At 34.6% G+C, this 22285-nt stretch overlaps 1 protein-coding gene across 1 annotated transcript in view; it reads right to left on the bottom strand.

The window, feature by feature from the left end:
- Nucleotides 1-22285, bottom strand: part of Ndg (Nidogen) — an 89123-nt gene that overhangs the window by 51804 nt on the left and 15034 nt on the right. Inside the window, exons 6-7 of the mRNA XM_074169965.1 lie at nucleotides 10327-10546; nucleotides 9933-10101 (exon numbers count right to left, since the gene is read on the bottom strand). Of these exons, the coding sequence (XP_074026066.1) occupies nucleotides 9933-10101; nucleotides 10327-10546 (389 nt within the window). The remainder of the gene's footprint in view (nucleotides 1-9932; nucleotides 10102-10326; nucleotides 10547-22285) is intronic.

The following is a 22285-nucleotide window of genomic DNA, read 5'->3' as shown; positions in this document are numbered from 1 at the left end:
TTGAAGCTGGAATGATTCTGCAACCTTGTTAGGAATCACACGTTAAAAGGTAAGACCTCGTTAGTCCTTAGCTCGCACAAGTTTCTCAACCTCTGAGAGTTGTCGTTCGTATGGGGGCGACAGTTGATTAACAGAAAAACAGATTTTGAACAGATTTTTTAAACATATAATATAATACAGTGTATAAAGCCAAATGGAATAAATTCATTATTTACTGAACATATGTAAAACAAATCCCGAAACACGTCAATGGTAAATTATAATTTGACATTCTCAATCTTAAAAATGCCACCCTACTTTCAACAACCCCCTTCGAATGACAGGTACAACCCCCAATTTTATAAATGGGAAATCTAGGTTTGTAATATATCGTTTGAAAGGTCTCTTCATTCTCTATTTAAAAATGTTATCGCTTTCAAGTTTATTGCAACAATCAAGATAAAATAAATTGAAATCATGTGGTTACCGAAATTTGAGAAAATACAGTCAAAAACTAAAATGTAATGCAAAAAGTAATGAAATGTAGAATACGAAAAAGAACTATGGATGTTAACGAAGTAGATGTTCAAAATGTTCACCGTTAACGTCTTGGCAACATCTTAATCTCAAATAAAACTGTCTTCTTACATTATTTAACATATCAGGCGTAACCGACCTAATAGCAAGCGTTATTCGTTATTTTAAGAAATTCAAATCTAAAGATTTGGTTTTGTACCCATTGCTCTTCACATATCTTCATAAAAAGAAATCTAATGATGAAAGATCAGGTGATCGCTCTGGCCATTCAATCGATCCTCGCCTCCCTATCCACCGATTGGGAAATGTATCGAGGTATTGCTGAACCTACCTACCTTAGTAACGTGGTCATTCTCCATCCTGCTGCTCTTCACTGGAATTCGAAGATTTCCTGGATCAGTATATAAATTTGCTAAACTTGTAATGACATCATTTTGAAGTAGCTCCAAATAATTATCGCCATTCAAGTTGTTCTTATTGAAAAAGGGACCAATGATATGGTTTCCTAGAATCCCTGCCCAAACATGAACGTTTTTAGGGTATCGTGTGTGTGTTCTTTTCTCATCCAGTGAGGATTTTCCGTTGACTAGTAGTGGCAATTTTGCTGATTAGCATGACCGTTAAGAACATAACGTCTCCTAATTGGATGATGTTGTTATCCAACATGTCCATCATTTGCTCACAATAATAAGTTCCCTTATCAAAATCGTCTTCCATGAGCTTCTGAGTAGGTATCATTTTATAGTGATGCATTTTATTTTCTTTTAATATGTTTACTATGGATGTATGGCTAACATTGAATGTAGTGGATGCCTGTCTACTCGATGTACGTGGGTTTTCCTTAAACTCAAGCATCATATCTAATTTGAGTTCATCACTCATTGCATTGGCTGCTGCTTTTTTTATCTGCCCCACATGATCAAGCTCGCGAAACTGCTTCTCTATTTTACTTATTGTTCCTTGAGACGTGAGCGGTAAATTAGTAGATTTCTCATGAAATAGGCGAGCTACTTCTTGTTGTGTTCGATTTTATCTCCGTAACCAATCATTTGTTTAACTGTATTTTATGAATATCCGTTAATCCAACCATTTGTCAGACTTTTAGTTAACGAACTTTACATTTAAATTAAAATACTGACAACTAATGTTGTAACATACAAAACAAGTTGATAAGGCGTTATTTATAGTTTTTAAAGGATACCATCCCAAAAGGACATTGCTATGATTTTTGCTTACTTTTTCATTATAAATACCTCAACATGAAATAAGTTTTGAGTGTATTGCAATAAGTTTTGAGTGTATTTTATCAAACATCGGTATCCACATGATTTTCATTTATTTTATCTCAATTGTATGCAATAAATTTGAAAGTGATAACATTTTTGAATAGAAAATGGAGAGACCTTTCACATGATATGTCACAAGCCTATACTTCCTATTTAAAAAATTGGTGGTTGCACCTGTCATTCGACAGGGGTTGAAGGTAGGGGTAGCAAGTTATATCAGGAACTGATAGTACACCGGTATAACATTACAGATGCATGTTCCCAGACCAGGTCGTTAGCCGATCCAGCTTGCTTACTCAGCATTGCGTCATATGCGAACTTATTTATACACCTTGTTTTATTATTCATGTCATTCAATTGTAGTTATTTGCCTTAAATGTACAAATAAAGTTTTTTAAAAAGTCTCAAAGCAAATCCTTCGAAATAATTGGCGCAGTCGTTGTAGGATTGTTCGAAAACGACTCATTGCGAATTCGTTTGTGAGTTTCAACTCTTAACGGACAAGAAACCGAAAATTTGGAGAACGAGCCAGAGACCCAGAAAAACACAGTGAGCCAGAAAAGTGGACGAAAACCAGGAATAGGTGAGCCATCCATTTTTCCTCTCCTTTTATTTGAATTTTGTGGCAAAGTTGACTATTGATTGAATCAATTAGTGCATATAATTTGAATTTAACAATAAGAACAGAATTGAGTGGAAATCAATTGCGTTTTAGATATTAGCGAAAATAATAATCTGAAACATAAATTTAGCATAAGAAGAGAAAGAAGATAATTACAATTTTCGAAAGTAAAGGAATAAGTAAAAGTAATAAAAGAAAGAATAGTAATAAAATAAATTTTCATTTACAATCAATCAAAATTGACGAATTAATTGGACAATTAAATAACTTAGTATTAGATAGAGATAATAATATGGTAAATCCTCAGGAAATGGGTATTAATTACCAATTATTGAGACTTTATATTGATACGATTCCAAATTTTAATGGTGATAATGAAAGTACCTTAGAAGTATTTATTGAACATTGTGAATATTTGATTTCTACCTACAAAAATATTCAAAATATTGATGATCCAATTAATAAATTTTTAATCAGAGCTATTATTGGGAAATTATCAGGAAATGCATTAATGTTAGTTGGAAGTAGACCAGAAATTCGAGATTGGGATAATTTAAAGAATCTGCTTAGGCTTAGTTTCGGAGACCAAAGAAATCTAGATTGCCTTGTTCAAGAAATGATGATAATGAAACCTTTTCGAAATGAAACTTTCTTCTCTTTTGGTCAGAGAATTCAGAAAAGTAGGAGTACAATTGCTTCAAAATTAGTTTCAATGAACTTGAGTGTGGAAGAACGAACTTTCAAATTGCTAAATTACGATGAACTTTCTTTAAAAACCTTTATCCGTGGTTTAACAGGAAGAATACAAGACATGGTTAGACTACGAAATCCAAACTCTTTGGAACTAGCCATTTCTTATGTTCTAGAAGAAGAAAATTTCATTTATAGTCAAAAACAAAATAATTACTTTCAAAATCCTCTTCAACATAATAAAACGATGCCTCCAAGACAACAATCATCTAATCAATTCAAAACGCAACAACCAATTTCAAACTTCCGACAACAAATGCCAGTTCAAAATTTTCAAAGACCAAATTTCAATACCCAAAATTTCCTAAATAAAAACCAACCACCGGTTGAAAATTTGAGATACCAATTTCCAACTCAACCTATCCAGTTACAACCGAGACAAAATACGCCTCCTCCAAAATATTTTACTAACCAACAAGTATTTGGAACACCCCGTAATGTTTTCAAACCTACCGGACAAGTTATACAAAATAAACCAGAACCTATGTCAACATCATCTCGTAATCCTACGATACAACAAAATCGTAATCCTAATAGAAATTATTTTCAAAATTCCGGTCCAAGAAATTTCATGTCAGAGGAACTTCATAATATAGAGACTAGATACTACCCAAATGATCAGTTAGAATTTGATAATCCCTTCGAAAACCAACAATATGAATGTTCAGGTGTTATAAATGAACAAAATAACCCAAATGCTTATAACGATAATTTTGAAAACTTTCAGGACACTGTATTTTACCAGTGCCCTTACGAAAATGTTAACGAAACCGACAATTTTACTTTTGAAGAAAATTTTCCCCATACCTTGACCCAGGACAACACAACATAACAAATATAGACCTCAATCATTTACAGAACAATTTACCATATATATTCGTTCCCAAATTGAAAGCAAAATTTTTAATAGATACAGGTAGCTCTCGTAGTCTCATGAGTCCAAATTTGGCAAATAAATTTTTCCAAAATTATATTTCTAATGAAAACTTCAATATTCAAACCTCTCATAGTATTTCTTTTCACAACGAAGTGGTTGTTATTCCAATATTTGAGATTTTCAATATTGAGAAATGTCACAAATTCTATATTTTTGATTTTAATCAAAAATATGATGGACTTATAGGAATGGATCTTTTAAAACAATTACAAGCAATAGTCGATATTCATAAGAAATTACTGATTACTCCTAGTAACCAAATTCCAATTATTTTTGATGAGTCACTAAACACATCAAATAAAACTCCACAAAAATGTTTTCATACTTTGATAATCCCTGGCAGAATGCAGCAAGTTATTAAACTTCCTGTCCTTCAAAAATCTGGTTTAGGAATTTTAAATTATATAGATTTTGGAAACAATTTAGAATCTCCACAAGCTATCGTTAACATAGAAAATTATTTTGCTTATACAACAATAACAAACTCGAACACAAAGCCATTCAAAATCACGATAACAGAACCTTTTGAGATTGAACCTTTCGATTTAAATGAAACTAATTTCGTTGGAAATATCGAGACAAATAGTAAAGTAAACGAACAACAGGACCTTCTTTTAAAAAATAACTTGAAAAATCTAAGGTTGGAACATTGCAATAAAGAAGAAAAAGAAGCAATCACAAAATTGTGCTATGATTATAGAGATATATTTCACTGTGAAAACATTCCTTTGAGTTTCTCTAATGAAATCACTCATAAAATAAAATTAAAAAATGAAACCCCAATTTTTACAAAGACTTATCGAATTCCGGAAATTCACAAAAATGAAGTAAATTCTCAAATCAATAAAATGTTAGAACAGGGTATCATTCAACCTTCTACCTCACCCTGGAACAGCCCGATTTGGGTAGTTCCCAAAAAATTAGATCAAAGTGGAAAACAGAAGTGGCGCGTCGTCATAGACTATCGAAAATTGAATGAACAAGCAATTGACGATAAATACCCTCTTCCCAACATTACAGATATCTTAGACAAACTTGGTAGGGCAAATTATTTCACCACCCTCGATTTGGCATCAGGATACCACCAAATCGAAATGGACAAAAATGACATTTCAAAAACAGCTTTTTCTACACAAAATGGGCACTACGAATTCAGACGTATGCCTTTTGGGGTAAAAAAGGGTCCCTCTACTTTTCAGAGGACAATAAATAATGTTCTGAGGGGCTTAAACAACGAAATTTGTTTAGTGTACCTTGACGATATAATAATATTCAGTAGCTCCTTACAAGAACACATCTCTAGAATAAAAAAAGTATTCGAGAGACTGAGGAAAGCAAATTTCAAAATACAATTGGATAAATCTGAATTTCTTAAAAAATCAGTTGCCTACCTAGGACATTTAATCACCCCTGAGGGAGTGAAACCCAATCCGGATAAAATCTCAGCAATTCAAAAATTCCCTATCCCAAAAACTCAGAGAGAAATCAAATCATTTTTAGGCTTAATGGGATATTAACGAAAATTCATTAAAGATTTTGCGAAAATTACAAAACCTATGACCGCATGTTTAAAACAAAATGCAAAAATAATACATGACCAAACTTTTATCGAAAGCTTCGAAACATGTAAGAAAATTTTATGTAACGACCCTATACTTCAATACCCCGACTTTGAACGAGAATTTATAGTGACCACAGACGCTTCAAACGTAGCCCTAGGCGCAATCCTTTCACAAGGTAATATTGGCCAAGACAAGCCTATCGCTTATGCTTCGCGTACTTTAAATGAGACTGAACAACGTTATAGCACTATCGAAAGAGAGCTTCTTGCGATAGTTTGGGCTTGCAAACAATTCAGACCTTACATTTTTGGACGACCCTTTACAATTGTATGTGACCACCGCCCACTAACATGGCTTTTTAATATTCGAGAACCCAATTCCAAACTATTCCGTTGGCGTTTGAAATTGGAAGAATACAACTACAAAATTGTTTATAAAAAAGGACTTCTAAACTCCAATGCGGACGCACTTTCACGTATTCAACTTAACATGCACGAAACCGACTCCATTGCTAACAATCCAGGTGACATTGACCAAGAAACTTTAGACTTTCTTAGAGAACTAGTAGAAAATCCAGTAGAAAATTCAAAACCAGATATATCTAATGATAATCCTGGAAAACAATCAAAAATTAATATAATTTCAGATATCCAAATCAATCCCCCGAATGAACTCACTAATCAAATCGATCAACTACCTATCTCTCAAACCGACGAAACTCCCCATTCTTTATCACAAGAAGTAGCCAATGATGGAATTCCTATTCGCGATGATATAATCAATAATAAAATATATCAAATTCACGTTTTAAAAAATAAACAAAATAAAATATCTCTTCAACGAGAAACATATGGTATTCATAAAATTTCAACAGTAAAACTACCTTCAGAAGAAAATGAACTCTTGATTTTTAATTTCATGAAAGATTATTTGAAACCGAATATTAATTACTTCATATATTTTGAAAACGCTCAACTCATGAAAAATTTCACAAAAGTGTACTCTGAAAATTTTAGCAAACAGACTCTAAAATTAATCAGGTGTACAAAACTTGTCAACACTATAAAAGGTCAGGACGAACAAATCCTCTTGATGAAAAATCATCACGAAGGAAAAACAAATCATCGCGGAATCGAAGAAACTTTACAATATCTAAAAAGAAATTATTATTGGATAAATATGAAACAAACTATTACAAATTACATTAATTCATGTGATATTTGTCGAAGAACAAAGTATTCTAGGCAAAATCCATATGTACCTTTAGTTTTGACAGAAACTCCTTCAAAACCTTTTCAAATAATTCACATCGATGCTTTCTTTTTCGACGGCCAAATATATTTGACAATTATTGACTCTTTTTCTAAATTCGCTCAAGCGATATCAATAGCCGGCAAATCAGCCATTCCCATTTGTAATGCTTTAGTAAGGTATTTTGCTTCTTTTGGCACACCTCAAAATATAACTGTTGATAGTGGCCGAGAATTCAATAACGAAACTGTCAAAGAACTTTTGAAATTACACAAAATAAAAGTGCATTTCACCACCCCTGGACACCATGAATCCAATAGCCCTGTAGAAAGACTTCATTCCACCTTAATCGAACATCTACGAATTTTGAAAGAAATACACCCTAACGAGACAGATCTCATTAATTACGCCATACTAGGTTACAATACTTCAATTGACAGTTCAACTGGTTTTACTCCATTTGAATTAATATTTGGTCATACAAATTCAAGAAGTCCAGAAGAAATTTTCAGTCCCAAAGAATTTTTTTCAACATATGTACAAGAACACAATAAGAAACTAACCCCTGTTTATGAAAAAGTTTTGGAAAAATTGAAATCTCGCAAAGAAAAAATACAAGAAAAAACAAACATTAAAGGTAACACGAACGAGGAATTTGAAATCAATCAAAAAGTTTTCAAGAAAAATCCGAAAAACAGAAATAAAAAGAACAATAAATTTTTAGGACCATTTACCATTACAAAAATCTTAGAACATAACAAAGTAGAAATAAAAAATAAAAAGGGAAAGGTTGAAATAATTCACATAAAAGAATTAAGAAAACCACCTTTGTTACAGGCTCAAAATGAAGAACCTGAGAATCCTGAACCTCTTGACGTTATTAGCAATGGTCAGGGCCAATCCAGAAATTGAAATAAAAACAATAAGTCCTTCCCCCGGAATCCTTCCATTTAAACTTGGTTTTTCAAAAATTGTAACTAAAAAACATATTTTTCTCAACGATATTGATTTAAGTATCCTGGAACTTGAAATAAAAAATTTAATAAAGAACTATAATAAATTAAACGAGATATCAAGTAATAAACAGATGTAGGAGTTTGGCAAATAAATACGAACATTTAAAACCACTGGTTTTCGAAATTTCTCATAAACTCAAAAATATTCTAAATACACCAACGATCAGACAAAAACGAGGATTAATAAATGTTGGAGGAACAATCCAAAAATGGCTTTTTGGTAACTTAGACGCATCCGATGGAGAGCGATATGATAAGGCAATCGAAACCTTGAAAAGCAATCAACAAAAAATTGTAAAAGAAGTTAATTCACAAATTTCTCTTTCCAAACAAATAATTGATAAATTTTCCAAACATATTGAATCTATTATCAAAAATCAGAAAGATATTTCTAAATACATTGAAATCTATAAACCAGCTTTGATCAATATAACTGATCAATTTTATAAATATACTGTGTATTCAAGTATGCTAGATCAAATATTTTTAAATGCAAATGTAATTATCACCTTTCTTGATAACGTCGAAAATGCAATCACTTTTGCAAAATTACATACAGTTCACCCTGATATTTTAACAAGTCAAAATTTGGAAGAAATCATTAGTGAGCTTCACAGTCACTATAGTCCTGACGAAATACTTCAGTTAGATGTCCACTCATGGTATTCAATTATTCAAACAAACTGTTATTTTTCAAAAAATAAAATTATCTTTGCCATAGAATTTCCTATAGTTTATCCTAAAACCTTTAAATACTTCCATTTGTTTCCTATCCCAACTGAAACAAATACCATAATCATCCCAAAAAAACCTTACTTGGCTCTCGGAGAAGAAACATTCCAATATATGGACCAACCCTGTACACAAATCTTGGACATGTATCTCTGCAATCAAGAAAACCTGAGTTTCCACCCAGAAAAAGACTGCATTGCCGCCCTTATTCACGACAAGGATGCTAGGTGCCCCCAGATGCCGATAGAACCACCCACCCAAATATTCAATAAAATCAACGAGGAATATATTATCGTCATCACCTCAGAAGAAATGAAAATAAAATCAAAATGCCCAGAGGACCAATTTTTCACAGTCAAAGGCAGCACCTTTCTACGAATTCCAACCAATTGCAGTTTCGAATTCAAACGATACAAATTCGAAAACCGCCAAAATTCGAATTTCGGAAAACCATTTGTCTTGCCAAAAATCAACAATGAAGTGTTAAGGATTGAGACACTCGAAAGAAAACCTTTAAGGATAGAAAATATACCACTGGAAGATATCCATCAACTTCAGAGACATATCGATGCGACAAATCAACTATCAATAGAAGACATCGATTACTACCAATCAACCGACTGGATTCTATGGACAATTATCTGCTTTATTTTATTTGTTTTGGCCTGCTACACCTTCAGGAAAATTCAAAATGCACGGAAGAAACCAAACTCCGAATTGAAAGTGAAATTTGAAGGAAAAGAACTTGAAAATTCGCCTTCAGTCTTGTTCCAGCCCGAAGTCGAAATTTGAGGAGGGAGGAGTTATATCAGGAACTGATAGTACACCGGTATAACATTACAGATGCATGTTCCCAGACCAGGTCGTTAGCCGATCCAGCTTGCTTACTCAGCATTGCGTCATATGCGAACTTATTTATACACCTTGTTTTATTATTCATGTCATTCAATTGTAGTTATTTGCCTTAAATGTACAAATAAAGTTTTTTAAAAAGTCTCAAAGCAAATCCTTCGAAATAATTAGCATTTTTCCGTTGAAGTATGTTAAATTTTAATTTAAATTTGACGTGTTTCGGGGTTTTGTTGAAATATGTACCGTAACCGAAATAATGAATTTATTCTATTTAGCTTTTACACACTGTATATTCGATTATACTAGGTATTTAGATAAATTAGTGATAATTTTATTGAAATCGAACATCTTCAATATCCATGTTGTCAAAAATAGTATTAGTAATTTTGAATGAAAGTTTATACTGACTCTGGATTCGGATGGTAAGGATGGTATCTCTCCTTGAATTTCAGTCTCAAGTCGAAGCTGATCAAAAACGTCCAAACCTAAATATTTCTGTTTTATTCGAACTGTTTCACTTGTATTCAAAAAAGTTATAGTTGCAGTGTGGTTGAAGATTCCTCCTGTGAGTTGATACCTGAAAGAACATACTTATGCCATATATATTTATTTTTCAATTTCTTTTCCTCAGTTTGGATTGCATACAATATTATGGGAAAGCAGTTTAGGAATATTTGGAATCCCCGTACTATCAAAATTCACAGTGGTGGACTTTAAAAAAAAATGAAACGTTGGGGCAATTTTATAAATTGTTTTCGATTATTTTATTCGATAATAAATTAATTTAATGAAATTTCATTACCCATTTGAGGCGTTTCTTATAGGCTTGGCGAATAAAAATCCAATAACTCCTCCTAAAAGTTGGAGCGATTGTATATCATATGAAACTGATTCTGGGATTTTAGAAATAGCAGTATAGGCCCTGCCATCTTCCATCACCACGTAGCATTGCAGATCTAAACCTTCTAACCGTTCTCCGTTAATTTTTCCATACACTTTGCCGTTCACTCGCAACGGAAGATCTAGAAAAATATATATTTTAATAGGAAGATATAATATTTTAATAGATATAATATGGTTACCTGTAATTATTTACATTTATATGTTTTTTATATTTACTTTTGGACTTGACATTTTCTTTGTTTATTGTGCATTGACTTCTTTCAACTGTACTTTCCAACCAAAGAAATAAATTATTATTGTCATTAAATATAATTGATATTGTCAAAAACATTTCAATTCAAAATATTCACAGAATGATAAATACCTATCATTTTTCAAGATGAATTCGATCTCATGAATCCGATTAATCTTCCTCGAATCTCATGATTGAAGGCTCTACAATTTCCACAACTAAATGTTATTATAACATGTTCAATACATTTTTGCCATTTTTCGGAATCGATATTTTTCAAAGACTTAAAGAATATTTCGACATCTTTTACTTTAAATTTTATGTTTCTTCTTGCAATGAAATCCTTTACTTGAAACCAAACGAGTTCAGTGCATGGGATTAAATTCGTAATAATGCTTGATCATGCTTTCATCAAATGGTATGTTTTTTTGTCGAAGCCACTCGAAAATATTCGCTTTTCTACATGCATAAGTTCTTTTTTTTTCAATTTTCCTGGAATGATATGTTTCATTATCCATCACACTCACAGATTTAGGTGGAATGAGGACTAACATTTGCCCAAAATGTTCGCCGTTCACGTCGTCATAGTAATCGGCAAAATGCGAAGTTTTAACTACTATCTTTTTTTCTATTGATTATTACTTCACCTATCATGAACAATAGTATTATTGGACGGAAGCCGTCGGTTCGACGTGGGTGCTTTGTTCATTACTCAAATGAACCGTCGTGTTGGTCGTTAGTTCAAGCCCCAGGCTGAACGATCTATTTTCACTTGTTATCGTCCAACCCGTATTAGGAATCACACGTTAAAAGGTAAGACCTCGTAGCCCTTAGCTTGCACAAGTTTCGACTTCTGAAGGGTGTCGTTCGTAGGGGTGCGACAACTGGTTAACGGAAAAACATATTTTAAACAGATTTTTTTCAAACAGATTATTTCAATATCCCTCTATAATAAAATTGTTTGAGAGCTAAAGTTGATCTCTTTGTTTTTGAAAAGATGGTGCAGGCAATTTTTTGTGAATATATCAGCTTGCTGGTTATTGCTTGAACCTTATTTTACTTCTAGAATGTATTTCTTTATAGCTTCTCTAATGAAATGATGTTTGACGTCTATGTTTCGTCGGCTTATGATTTTCTGGATTTTTAGCTATTCGAATGGTGCCTTGATTATATGTAAGGCGCTTTGATTATATGTAGGTTTTGGCTCACAAACATGTAGATCAATAATATTTCCAAATGTTGTATTTGCTGAAGCCATATATTCAGCTTCGGTTGACGACAAAACCACAGTAGGCTGCTTTTTCGTCACCCATGACAAGAGGAACCTCGAACTTCGAACAAATATTCAGCTGTGAACTTTCTGTCATTTGAGTCCCTTGACCAGCCAGCGTCCGAATATCCTATCAGCACCGGTTGAGATTCATCCTATCTGTGAACTAGTTTGAAGTTTAGAGTCCCCTTTACGTATCTCAAAACTCTTTTGAGCCCGCTTCAAGTTTCCTCATTTGGGCGATTTCAAACTCTACTGTAAAAGCTCACAAAAGTGATTAGATTAGGTCTTGATTCCAACATCGCATACATTAAACAACCAATCAATTGCTTGTACGGTTTTCCAAATGGAATATCAGACTTGCTTCTTGAAATTTGCAATTAACTTTCCATAGGAGTTGATACCGGATGACAATCATATATGTCAAATATTTTCAAAACATTCATCAAATGAACTTTTTGTACAACTGCCATTAAAAGTGACATTTTTAATGGTTGTCAAGAGTATTGAAAGATGATGTTTACAAAGTAGCGTGTTAAAAATATTCTCAACACTAGTGTTGAAAGTACTTCTAACACGATTTTTATCGACCAAATAGGAATAAACAAAACATAGTTATTCAATTTTCAAAGAAGTTTTATTATGAACAATAGATATAGATACAATTGAATTCTGTTACAAATGTATTATATACATTACTCAGATTATTATTATTATTTATGAACATAAATATGAAAAGTACAATTATAACAACGGCTGATATTAATACCTTGCGATGTTGAAGATCCTTGATATTTGAATTAGCTGAGTTGACAATTTCATGGGCATTAACATTCAATTCTTGAAGTGAAGAAGACGATGCTGTAACGCTGGAGCTAGCTGATGGGATTATTCTTTCAGCAATAGCCTTTTTGTAAGGAATATATTGATCGATCTAACCGTCAGTAACTGTTGAAGACTTCCATCCTCCGTGCTTCTTAATATCCGTTATATTTGCCCCTTATTCTCCTAGCAAAAGCGTAGAAAACCTTCTGAAAGAGTGACCTATATATTCCTTTGGTTCCGGGATGTTTAGAAACTCAACAATGGTAGAGTGCAATGCAAAAAGAATAACATTATTTCATTTTTGTATTTAGAATTTGAACAATCAATGATTTATCCATTAATTTAATGTCTTCTATTAATAAATGGCACAGCTCTTCACGCCGACAGGCTCAATATATTCCGAAAATAGTAGCAACTTTTATCATCAAATATTTTTCATCTGGCGCCTCATTTATAAACCTCTGGACTTGTTCAAACGTAAGAGTTTTTGATTTTTTGGGCCTGTAACTTTCATTTTTCCGCTTCAAGAATACTATTACCTTGAAATATTTTCTTCTATTGACACCATTTTTAACGAGCACACTCGACTTTATCATTGAAAACTTGCTCCACAAAGTTGACGAGTTCTATATTTTTGATTTTTCTTCTAGATAGGCTAAGAAGACGGTTTCGCTGAAATTTCCTTCGACGTTTTTAACTCTACTCCAGCTAAGAAAATTAGAATATGCGATGTCGTACTGCTGAGCCGATTTTTTTGTTAACAATTTAGTTGAAGCTCTTTTTACAGCCTCTTCAATATCGTCAGGAACACACAAAACCTCACTATTGTTCTTCATCATGCAAGACATTAAACACCAGCAAGAACTTTAAATGTGACTTTGAATAAATCGCGTGAACTGTAAACAATACTGTTTGTTGGTAACCAGGTGATCGACGTCACCTGACACAGCCACTTCAAAGCAAATGCGATAACATGAAAATAGTTCACTGACAAGAGATGTCAAAATGTGTTTTTATAGAAATATTAAATTTATCTATTTTATTATGGAAACAAGACAGTTTTACAAAATACTTTGTATTCTATTTGTGTTAAAAGTAAGTGTTATTTTGTTCGTGAAATTGCTCAACTGGCTACGCTCGTTTCGCAAACTTTCCACTCACAAAATAAAACCTTACCTTTAAAACTCACATCATAAATAGCTATTTTGACTTATATACAAAACGTCTTCTCGAAATTTTTCTCTCGATCATCAGTCCAACGAAATTTTTTAGTTCTCAATTTCATTTACATCTTTGGAACATAAAATAATACATAAATTAGCAAAAATATAGATTAAGTTTCTTCAGTCTTCATATTTATATAAAAAATGATGTTATAAAACTATAAAAACTTTCATTCCAGCATCTAGGCGACGTTTTCAAACCATATAGAGATCTATTTAGTTTGCACACATATTTGTTACTTTCTTGAAAACTTTCCGGCTGGTACATGTGAACGTACATACATTTAACGTCCAGTTGATGTAAAAACATTTCTTTCTGAACAGCCAAAACCAACATTATACAAATCGTTGTGAGTTTCACAACATGAACAAAAGCTTTGTTTCGATTTAGACTTACTTTCTGCAAGAATCCTCTTGCTACAGGAGCTACAGGAGCTTCATATTTAGGTTTTTTTCAGGGACAAAACACAAGCACTCCGGGAAAATCTTTAGAGCGCTCTAAGATCGGTGCCTATGCGAAAGTAGCGATTCACGTTGGCTTTCAAACTCTAAAAATAGTTAAACTGAAACTATGTCCAGTTCTTTCATTTTTGTACCGGCGGCTTCAAGTTCTCTGATGATTTTGTCAAATTTTAATGTTAGCAACGTCTTCTGAAGTTTTATCTTTGTCATATTCGAGATACTGTCAGGTATTCGTTGTATTACTATAAAATTTCACTTCAATTTTTAGCTTGACTTTGGGTTCATTTTCAAGTTCAAAATTAATTTTTTTCTGACCGAGATATATCAAGGTACTCAAGGGAATCATTTTCTTCGAGAAGAATTTCCATTCTATATTTCCAATTGTCATAATTATATCCATCAAACAATGATATTCTATATTCCTGTTTTGGGACGATAACCTTTCACTTTCATTAAAATTACGAAGGTTCGAAATCTAGCAGACCACTATTATAATCTTCATGCAGAAATTGTTCACTGTGGTTTTGGCGTTAAATCTGGTCATTGTTATGCCTTGGCCAAAGACGGACTGGTTTAAGTTTGACGATAGTCGTGTCACTAAGTGTTCTGGCGATGTATTGAATTTATTGGAGCCTCTGGAGACACCCTACATTTTGTTTTATGAGAGAGAGGACATTGGCAGATCAAGATATTCAGATGATGTGGTGCTGCAGGTTTTTTCGGGTTTTCCTGCAGCTGAAAAAGCAAATGCGACACTGGATTCAATGAAGTCGCCCCGGAGCGCCAATTAATTTTTGTTGTTTTTTTATAATTTGAAAATTTGTATTTTGGAGGTGTCATCAGTATCAAACATGATGTTTTGAATTTGATAAATGGACTGTAAAAAAATAGGAGTTCGCTATATCAAAGAGTGTTTGACCGGTTTTATAAAGTTGCCTTTCAATGGCCAGAGAATAATGATGAGAATTTATTACACGAGACTGTGTTTTCCTACCTTGGAATCGTTCTGCATCCAGATCCAACGTTGATTGAATTCCTTTTCTTAGAGAGGAAACTGGGCATAAACACAAGTGTTTATATGAATAACTATTATTATCGAAGTCTTGCACTTGTAGAGCGAAATTATTATTATCGAGGTAGATCACTTATCGAGCCGTTGACAACCGATTCAAAAAGGTATCTGTTCACTTCTCTGCGAGCCAGCCTTCTTCGAACATGGAACGCACAGTCGTTCTCACGATAATGAGAGAAAAAAAATATGGGAAAAAATAATCAGACAAACACAATATTTCTTAATTATATGAACACAAAAAAAATGGAGGTGAAGACGGAACATAACCGCCCACCTAAAATGCAGAAGCATTTTACTATAACGATTCGGATAGTGGCAAAGGACAAATCTTCACCACTGATCGTTTAAACACTCCTTGAGGGGTTTTTACAGTTACCACCCGTACTACACCGTCAGTACCTGGGTGAATATCTAAGACACGGCCGAGCTGCCAGCGGGAAGGTGGTAGCGAATCGTGCTTTATCAAGACCAGGGTGCCAATTTTAATATTGACAGTTGGATCTGTCCACTTGCCTCGCTGGTATAGTGTATGGAGATATTCTTTACTCCATCGAGACCAGAAGTCTTGGTGCAAGCGCTGAATTAACTGCCAGCGAGACAAATGGCTAAGCTTCAAATTTGAGAGGTCGTCATCAGGAGGAGAATTCAATGGCTCCAATGTCAGAAAGTGACCTGGAGTGAGGACCGAAATGTCATTGGGGTCTGTACTTGTTGGACAGATTGGTCTCGAATTCAAAAGCGATTCAATTTGTATGAGAAGCGTGTTAAATTCCTCATACGTGAGAATTTGCTCTCCAACAACTCTTGATATATGTGATTTTACCGATTTTATTCCCGCCTCCCATAAACCGCCAAAGTGGGGACTGGAGGGTGGAATAAAGTGCCATTCAATATCCTCCCGATGAGCTACCCCCTTTAAAGTTTTGAGTATACGGGATGCTCCAACAAAATTAGTTCCGTTGTCACTGTATATTTTTGAGACTCTACCGCGTCGAGAAATGAATCGTCTTAGAGCTGCCAAAAATGTTTCAGAAGACAGGTCGGTTACTAATTCCAAATGTAGTGCTTTGGTGGCAAAGCACACAAAAAGACAAATGTAAGCTTTCTGTGTTTTTGAACCTCGGTATCTACCAATAGATATAGCATAAGGTCCACCAAAATCGACACCCACGCAAGAGAAGGGTTTAACCTGAGAAACACGCAGTGAAGGGAGATTGCCCATCGGAGGACTGAACGAAATTGGATTTTGTCTCCAGCAACTGAGACACTTTGAAAGTATTTTGCGAATGGACCTCTCAGCAGAGATAATCCAATATTTCTGAAGTAGAAGAAAGTGAGTCATCTGAAAACCAGGATGAAGATATTGGCGATGGGTACTTTCGATAATCAAATCAGTGAGTCTGTGATGACTGGGGAGTAATATCGGATGACGCTTATCATATGAAAGTTGTGAGTGAGTGAGCCTACCGCCAACTCTCAGAATCCCATTGATATCGAGAAAGGGATTTAATTTGCGAAAAGATTTTGGTAATAATTTTCCACTCAGAAGTGAGGATATTTCTGAATGGAATACTCGACTCTGGACATATTTAATCAGTGACAATGAGGCTTGGTGAGTCTCCATGTAAGTGAGGTACGAGAAATTCCGCTGGGAATGAGGGACACGGCAGTTTTCAATGAAACGATGAATATAGCCAAGAATTCTTCGTATTTTAGGAAAGGAAGAAGAATTTTGCAACAATGTGTCGAAAAAGTCGTTATTATCGTCCTTTTGGGTGAACAGAGCCACCTTTCTTTCTTCTGTGAGACAGTCAGCCTTTAATTCAGAGGGGATTGACAAAGAAGGCCACAATGAAGGATGTTCGAGAAGCCAGGATGGCCCCGCCCACCATAGGGAATGCTCTACAATCTGGGCTGGAAACAGTCCACGAGAGGAACAGTCAGCAGGGTTTTGCTCGGATGGTACATAATACCATATCTCGGGAGGTAATTTCTCGTGGATTCGACTGACTCGATTGCTCACGAAAGTTTTCCACCTGTGGGGGGAAGAGCGAATCCAACAGAGGGTTGTTAGGGAATCAGACCAAGCGAGAATTTTTTCAATGTGAAAATGCCTTTCAAAAATAGGCAAGACGAAGGAAAAAAGATCAGATAAAAGGGTAGCGGCACATAGCTCGAGTTTCGGAATGGACAGAGTTTTCAAAGGAGAAACTTTCGATTTGGCACAAATTAGCTGTACTCGAATACAATCGAAAGCGACAGATCTACAATATATAACAGCAGCGTAACCATGTTCACTGGCATCACTAAAACCGTGCAGGGTACATGACGCCATTGATGATAGAGACAAATGTCTTGGAATATTTATTTTTGAGAGAATTGGGAGTTCCTTTTTAAATCGACACCAGAGGTCTATGATATCGGGGGGTGGAGATTCGTCCCAACTCAGTCCAAGGGTCCACAGGCGTTGAATGAGTTTTTTAGCTGATAGAGTGAGGGGGCTCAGAAACCCAAGGAGATCAAAAATCCGTGCGAGTTCAGAAAGGATATTTCTTTTAGAGCATGGAACATTTTGGGAAAAAATACTGAAAGAAAAACAGTCAGCAGAGGAGTTCCATTGCAAGCCTAAGACTTTGACAGTTGAGCTATTATCGAGATCAAGAGAAGTGGAAATTACGGGATCTCCAGTAGAGAGAAGAGATGGATGATTACTACTCCATTTATGGAGTTCGAATCCTCCTTTTTTGAGTAGATTAATGAGTTGGTATTTCAGAGTTTGGGCTTGTTGTAAAGACTCACAACTTGTGACGATATCATCAACGTAGGATGAATTCATTATCGCCTCAGTGGCCAAGGGAAACTTTGAGCCTTCGTCATGAATTAATTGATGGAGAGTTCTGATAGCTAAGAATGGAGCAGAGCTCACTCCATAAGTTATGGTATTCAGAAGATACTCCTGGACAGGTTGGTCCGACGAGAATCTCCAGAGGATTTTTTGATATTTTCAATGATTTTCTGAGAGCAGAGTTTGACGAAACATCTGACGGATATCTACCATAAAAGATATTGGGTGCATTCTGAAGTTCAACAGAAGAGTAACTAAGTCACTTTGAAGTTTTGGTCCTGTCAACAATGTATCATTCAGAGAAATGCCATCTGGTGTTTTCGCAGATGCATCAAATACCACTCTGAGTTTGGTACTTGTGCTTTCTGGTCGAATTACACAATGATGTGGTATAAAGTAGCTATCGGAGTTATCTGAAGGGGTCGTATCAAGACTCATGTGATTTTGAGAGAGATAATCCTGCATGAAGTTGCGATATTCCTCATGCAAGGAGGGATTCTGATATAATCTACGTTCAAGGGAGAGAAATCTCCGCAAAGCAACTTCGCGAGAGCCAGAAAATAACGGCTCAGAAGTTTTAAACGGAAGCGATACCACATATCTGCCAGAGGGGGTTCTAGAAACGGTTTTGATAAAAAGATTCTCACAAAGAGTGTCTTCTGGTGTTGAAGTAAGAATTCTAGGAACCTCTTCAATTTCCCAGAAGCGCCTGAGAGAGAAGTCGAGAGGAGAATCACAACTACAATGTAGGGAGGTTCTTGAATGAGAGTCAGGAGATGATCGTGTTCCCATTAGAATCCATCCGAAAATTGTATGAAGTGCACTGGGTTGCTTATCATTACCACGAATATGGCCATTTTCGAAGATGAGAGAGCACATATCAGCACCTAGAAGTAGATCAACTTCACTGGATATATGGAATTGAGGATCGGCAAGCCTCAAGTTTGATATGTGTGACCATGACTTAATATCAATTGTATAACTAGGCATATTATTACAAACTTTGGGCATTATAACGGCATTCAGTTTGAGAGTAGGTTTGGAACTGTTACGAGGGCGAATTTGAAGGGGGACAGCTTTGGATGCAGATACATTCATATCGTTTATGCCGAGGACAGAGAGGGAAACATTTTGTTTCTGGTTATGTAATCCCAGACGATTAAAACATTTTTGACTTATTATATTTATTTGCGATCCTGTATCAAGCAAGGTACGCATTTTTTGATATGAACCTCTAGAATCCAGAACCTCAATTTGCACAGTCGACAAAAGAACTGTTGTATTTGGGATTTGAGACGAGAGTGAATGAGGAGGTGTATGATTTATTTCAACAGCATGAGTGAGAAATGAAGTTGAAGGTTGGATACTTATGGGCGATTGAGAAGAAATATTTGTTCGAGTGTTTACTAAATTAGATGCAGTTACATCATTGGGATTTTGAGTTTGGGAGTTTTCTGTCGAACGGAATGGACTTGCTATATTTTCGGCTTGATAAGGTCGATTTTTGGAGAAGGAAGATTCTCCAAAATGCAACAATGTGTGATGCAATTGTCCACAGTTCAAACATTGGGACTTCGAGGAACATTCTCTGATTGCATGCTCCGAACCTAGACAATTGACACACCATTTGCGCGTTTTTACTAGCTTGAACCTATCACGAGTAGGCATTGACAAAAACTGAGGGCACTTATATATCCGATGGTCAGCATTACACACAGGACAAGATGTATTTCTGACTTGAACGTGGAAAGACCTTCGAGGAGAATGAGTTGGAAAATGATGAGAGGGTCGGGTTTTCATTTCAAATTTCTGAGATACCACCTTTTTCTGTTGGCATTCAGCAGCTCTATCTAAAGCATCACATTGATTTGATACAAAGTCATAAAGCTTATCGAAGGTTGGGATGTCATTAGATCCATGATATAATTCGAATCGAGAAGCAGTGACTGAATCCAATCGTCTCATAAGCATATTAAATAGAATAAAACTCCATTGATCTGTAGGAAAACCGAGATTTTTTAATGCTGCGATATTTTCTGTGAAAGTATCTAGAAGTATTCGGAGATTATTTGAGGTTTTATTGTTTTCTGGAATTTTCAAAGCATTTTCTAATTCGTTATAATGAGCATTAGCTAATACCCTTTGATTCTCATACTTTTTGAGGAGAGTGTTATATGCAACAATATAATTTGCATCAGTTGCGGGAATAGCTTTAACGGTAATTAATGGTGAACCAGAAAGAGATGTTGTCAAATAATTTAATTTTTCTATATTCGTTAAAGTGGAATTTTCATGCACTACACTATTAAACAGGTCTATAAAAGTTTTCCACATCCTAAGATTTCCGTCAAATTTGACAAGATCTATTTTTGGCAACTTGACATTACTCTTAGTTGGAGTATGAGAATTTACAGTGTTACCTGATTCAAATAACTGGGAATAAATTGATTTAACTGTATAATAGTTCTGATAAAAACTCTTTGACAACTTTTTCATTTCTTCGTTGTCATAAGTTTCAGCCGAAATGAGAAGTGGAACGAGGGTTGAATTATATTTTTCAAATTCTTCATAGATACTCCCACAATGAGAATACCGAGCTTTGAATTGGTTGTGTAAATCTGAATTAGTTTGAGCCATTTCGGCTATTACAACTAAATCACCCATGCGATCTACGGACATTTGTTGCAAAGCTTGAAACTGTTTTATTTTGTTTGCATTCGACATTTCAACAATCAATTGAATAAATTTTTCCAAAATACCAAAACGATATTCGATGAAGTACGAATAGTATTGTATTCTGATAATACCCCGTATATGAAAATATCAGTGATCAACCGGAACCAATTGATGAGAAAAAAATATATATCTTTATCAGAGCATTCGACCACTCACGAATAAATATTTTGTGTCGGTCACTGTAATTGAAATAAGAGATATTCACTATAAAACTCCCGAGTGGAGTATATAGAATACGTTCAACAAAATTGAAAATGTTTGTTGAAGAGAATCTGCGAATTATATTCTTGGAGAGAAAATATTCGAATGGGTTCAAAAGCAAATCGTTGGAGTACGAAACGATTCTATACGACCGGCAGCTGAACAGATAAAAACAACTCTGTTTTTCTATCTTTAAACGAGACGATAGTCAATAAAAAAAAAATTCAAAACCTCCAGTTGGATATAATTTGATTATCGAAAATGAGAATCTGAAAATGGATGTGTTTGTCTGAGTATATGAGAAAAACTATATAAAAGCAGTCAAAAACTCCTTTCACAACGAAACGAAAGTATCCGGTTCGTAATGGACCATGTTTTGTATTTGATAAATGGACTGTAAAAAAATAGGAGTTCACTGTCTCAAAGAGTGTTTGACCGGTTTTATAAAGTTGCCTTTCAATGGCCAGAGAATAATGATGAGAGTTTATTACACGAGACTGTGTTTTCCTACCTTGGAATCGTTCTGCATCCAGATCCAACGTTGATTGAATTCCTTTTCTTAGAGAGGAAACTGGGCATAAACACAAGTGTTTATATGAATAACTATTATTATCGAAGTCTTGCACTTGTAGAGCGAAATTATTATTATCGAGGTAGATCACTTATCGAGCCGTTGACAACCGATTCAAAAAGGTATCTGTTCACTTCTCTGCGAGCCAGCCTTTTTCGAACATGGAACGCACAGTCGTTCTCACGATAATGAGAGAAAAAAAAATATGGGAAAAAATAATCAGACAAACACAATATTTCTCAATTATATGAACACAAAAAAAATGGAGGTGAAGACGGAACACATGATATTTTATCAATGAAAATTATTCAGAAACTTAAAAGAGTTCTTTGTCAAATTTCATATTTTACAACTATTTAATTGAATTACCATGACAATATAAAAATGAATACGAAATAAAAACATAATGCACAATATTATT

Source organism: Leptinotarsa decemlineata, unplaced genomic scaffold (genome assembly GCF_025532065.1).
Source record: "Leptinotarsa decemlineata unplaced genomic scaffold, Ldec_3_MD MMD2_P_RNA_scaffold_6, whole genome shotgun sequence".
Taxonomy (NCBI): Eukaryota; Metazoa; Arthropoda; class Insecta; order Coleoptera; family Chrysomelidae; genus Leptinotarsa; species Leptinotarsa decemlineata.
This window is presented reverse-complemented; position numbering and strand designations above follow the sequence as displayed.